The sequence below is a fragment of the Penaeus monodon genome, chromosome 11, assembly GCF_015228065.2.
Source record: "Penaeus monodon isolate SGIC_2016 chromosome 11, NSTDA_Pmon_1, whole genome shotgun sequence".
In the NCBI taxonomy this organism is placed as follows: Eukaryota; Metazoa; Arthropoda; class Malacostraca; order Decapoda; family Penaeidae; genus Penaeus; species Penaeus monodon.
In genome coordinates this window covers 18,122,295-18,124,794 of record NC_051396.1, presented here as the reverse complement: position 1 = coordinate 18,124,794, position 2,500 = coordinate 18,122,295, and the positions used below count along the sequence as shown (strand labels likewise).

General features: G+C 45.6%; 1 protein-coding gene across 4 annotated transcripts in view; it reads left to right on the top strand.

Moving 5' to 3' along the window:
- Nucleotides 1-2,500, top strand: part of LOC119578793 — an 18,026-nt gene that overhangs the window by 8,877 nt on the left and 6,649 nt on the right. For all 4 annotated transcript variants that reach the window (XR_005229212.1, XR_005229213.1, XM_037926422.1 and 1 more), the window contains exons 5-6: nucleotides 1,280-1,448; nucleotides 1,929-2,049. Coding sequence is in view for 2 of the 4 variants with exons in the window: in XM_037926422.1 (XP_037782350.1) it covers nucleotides 1,280-1,448; nucleotides 1,929-2,049 (290 nt within the window). In the remaining 2 variants the exon portion in view is untranslated. The remainder of the gene's footprint in view (nucleotides 1-1,279; nucleotides 1,449-1,928; nucleotides 2,050-2,500) is intronic.

The following is a 2,500-nucleotide window of genomic DNA, read 5'->3' as shown; positions in this document are numbered from 1 at the left end:
ACATCAGACATACTATTAACAGTGACATCTGATAGGCACCTTCCCGTTCGCTGCAGCTGTATCTAATCAAGTAGAAAATTATATCATGAAATCTAGACATCTGCAGGTAATGGATATGGATGTGATATAGTTTGTTTTGTGGGCGCAATGTCATGAATTATAGCGGTGTCCGGTAACCGTAATAATGGTAGTAGATGACAAAACACGCTATTTTGATACAGTGGTAGAGAGGCCCAGAGGGATTTCGAAACTGTTGTGTCATCTTTCAGCAAACCTGTTTTATGTATGGTGAGTTTTCTATAAATCGTGTAAATGATAGAAATTGTGGATAATGATATTGATTATTATAATGTTAACTCTCTCTCTCTCTCTCTCTCTCTCTCTCTCTCTCTCTCTCTCTCTCTCTCTCTCTCTCTCTCTCTCTCTCTCTTCTCTCTCTCTTTCCAAAGAAGAGAATCCTATTGCATATGCATACCCCCATTTGTCTTTTATCTACCACACGCGAAAGCAATATCTAGTAACGCCTGGAAACTCACAGAGCAGAAAATTCACCATACTTGAAACTGCAAAATTTATTCAGCAAAGTGTTAATGCAGGGGATCGATTTATCAAGGCTTTACACTCTTACAAAAAGGTGTCGTAAAAGACCACGGGAGTAGGGAACGAACGTGATGTACTTATTTGCAGTTTTCGATGTTTATGGCCTTCTTCATAATGAAATGATACTCTGAATGTGAAGGTGAATAGAAAAGGAAGGAAAGAAAAAATATCATTACTTTTGAATGAGACTAGAAGAGGTCAAGTGCAGGCTTTTGTCTGTTTTCGTTGTTCCTTCTCCTCTCTCTCCCCCCCCCCTCTCTCTCTCTCTCTCTCTCTCTCTCTCTCTCTCTCTCTCTCTCTCCTCTCTCTCTCTCTCTCTCTCTCTCTCTCTCTCTCTCTCTCTCTTTTCCTCTCTCTCTCTTCTCTCTCTCTCTCTCTCTCTCTCTCTCTCTCTCTCTCTCTCTCTCTCTCTCTCTCTCTCTCTCTCTCTCTCTCTTCCTAACTCGTCTTCCCTTCCCCCTCCTCTCTCCTTATACCTTACCACCCCTCCCACTTCCTCCACTCAACCCTTCCCCTGGCCACCTACCCTCTCCCACCCCTCCTCCACCGTACCCTATCCCCCTCACCATCCCTTGTTCCTTTCACCCCCACGCTACCCTTCCTTCCCTCCCTCCCTCCCTTTTGTCTTTCACTCTAATCCATCAGCTGTTGACACCCCTTCTCTCCCTCGCCCTCGCAGTGGCAGCCTGGAGGTTCGCTGGACAGCCCCCTCCTACCCCTTCAACTTCTCCAGCTACGGCCTCCAACTCTGGCATAACGAGAATACCAGCATCACGTGTCGAGGGGAGACCATTTACAAGGGCCCGATTGTCGTCATGCCTAAGAATGAGAAGATCTACCTTACGTCGGTAAGTAGTGGGTTTTGGTGTTTGTGAGTTGGGGGTTAGCTCTCCTTGGGGCGTTTCCTCAATGCTTTTCTCTTCCCTTTTCTGCCCCTGTCTCTTCCTTTAATCTTCTCTTCTCGGCTCTACTGTGCTCCATTCCACTCTTCTCTTCTCTTCTCTTCTTCTTTTTTTTTCTTCTCTCTTTCTTCTCTTCTCTGCTCTCCTGTGCTCCGCTTTCCTCCCCTCCCCTCTTCTCTCCTCTTTCCTCTCTCCCTCCTTCCCTCCCTCCCTCCCTCCCACTCACCCACCCACCCTCCCTTCCACCCTCCCTCCCTCCCTCCCTCCCTCCCTCCCTCCCACCCACCCTCCCCTCCTCCCTCTCCCCTCCCTCCCACCCTCCTACCCACCCACCCACCCTCCTCCCCTCCCCTCCCCTCCCTCACTCCCCTCCCTGCTTCACCCCCTCTGCCTCTCTCCAACTCTTAACCCCAAATTACTTTGCAGACCAACTACACCTTCTACAACCTCAGCAAAGGCTGGTACTGCGTTCGCGTGACCCCCATCGACGACCGCTGCCCGCCCGACGGGTGCCAACCGCGCTCCAGCCTCGCAAAGCAACTCCTAGGTCAGTTAAGAGATGAATAGATTGATGAATGAGTAAAGAAATGCATAAATAAAATGGATAAATAAATAAATGGGTGAATAAATGAGTAAAGAACTAGATAAATCAGATGGATAAATAGATAAGTAAATAAATAAATAAATGAGTAAATAAATAGATAATAAAATGGATAAATAGATAAATAAACAAATAGATAAATAAATGAGTAAAGAATTCACGTGGATTTTTTCTTTTTTTATGCCTTTTCTTCTTTTTCTCTTCGCCTCTTTCATTTAGAGCGTTTATCATCTCTCTTTTCCTTTCCTCTCTCTCTCTCTCTCTCTCTCTCTCTCTCTCTCTCTCTCTCTCTCTCTTCTCTTCTCACTCTTTCCTCTCTTCTCTCTTCTCTCTCTCTCTCCCCTTCTTTTTTTATTTATTTTTGTTACTGGATGTTCATGTTCTTTATTAATATTGT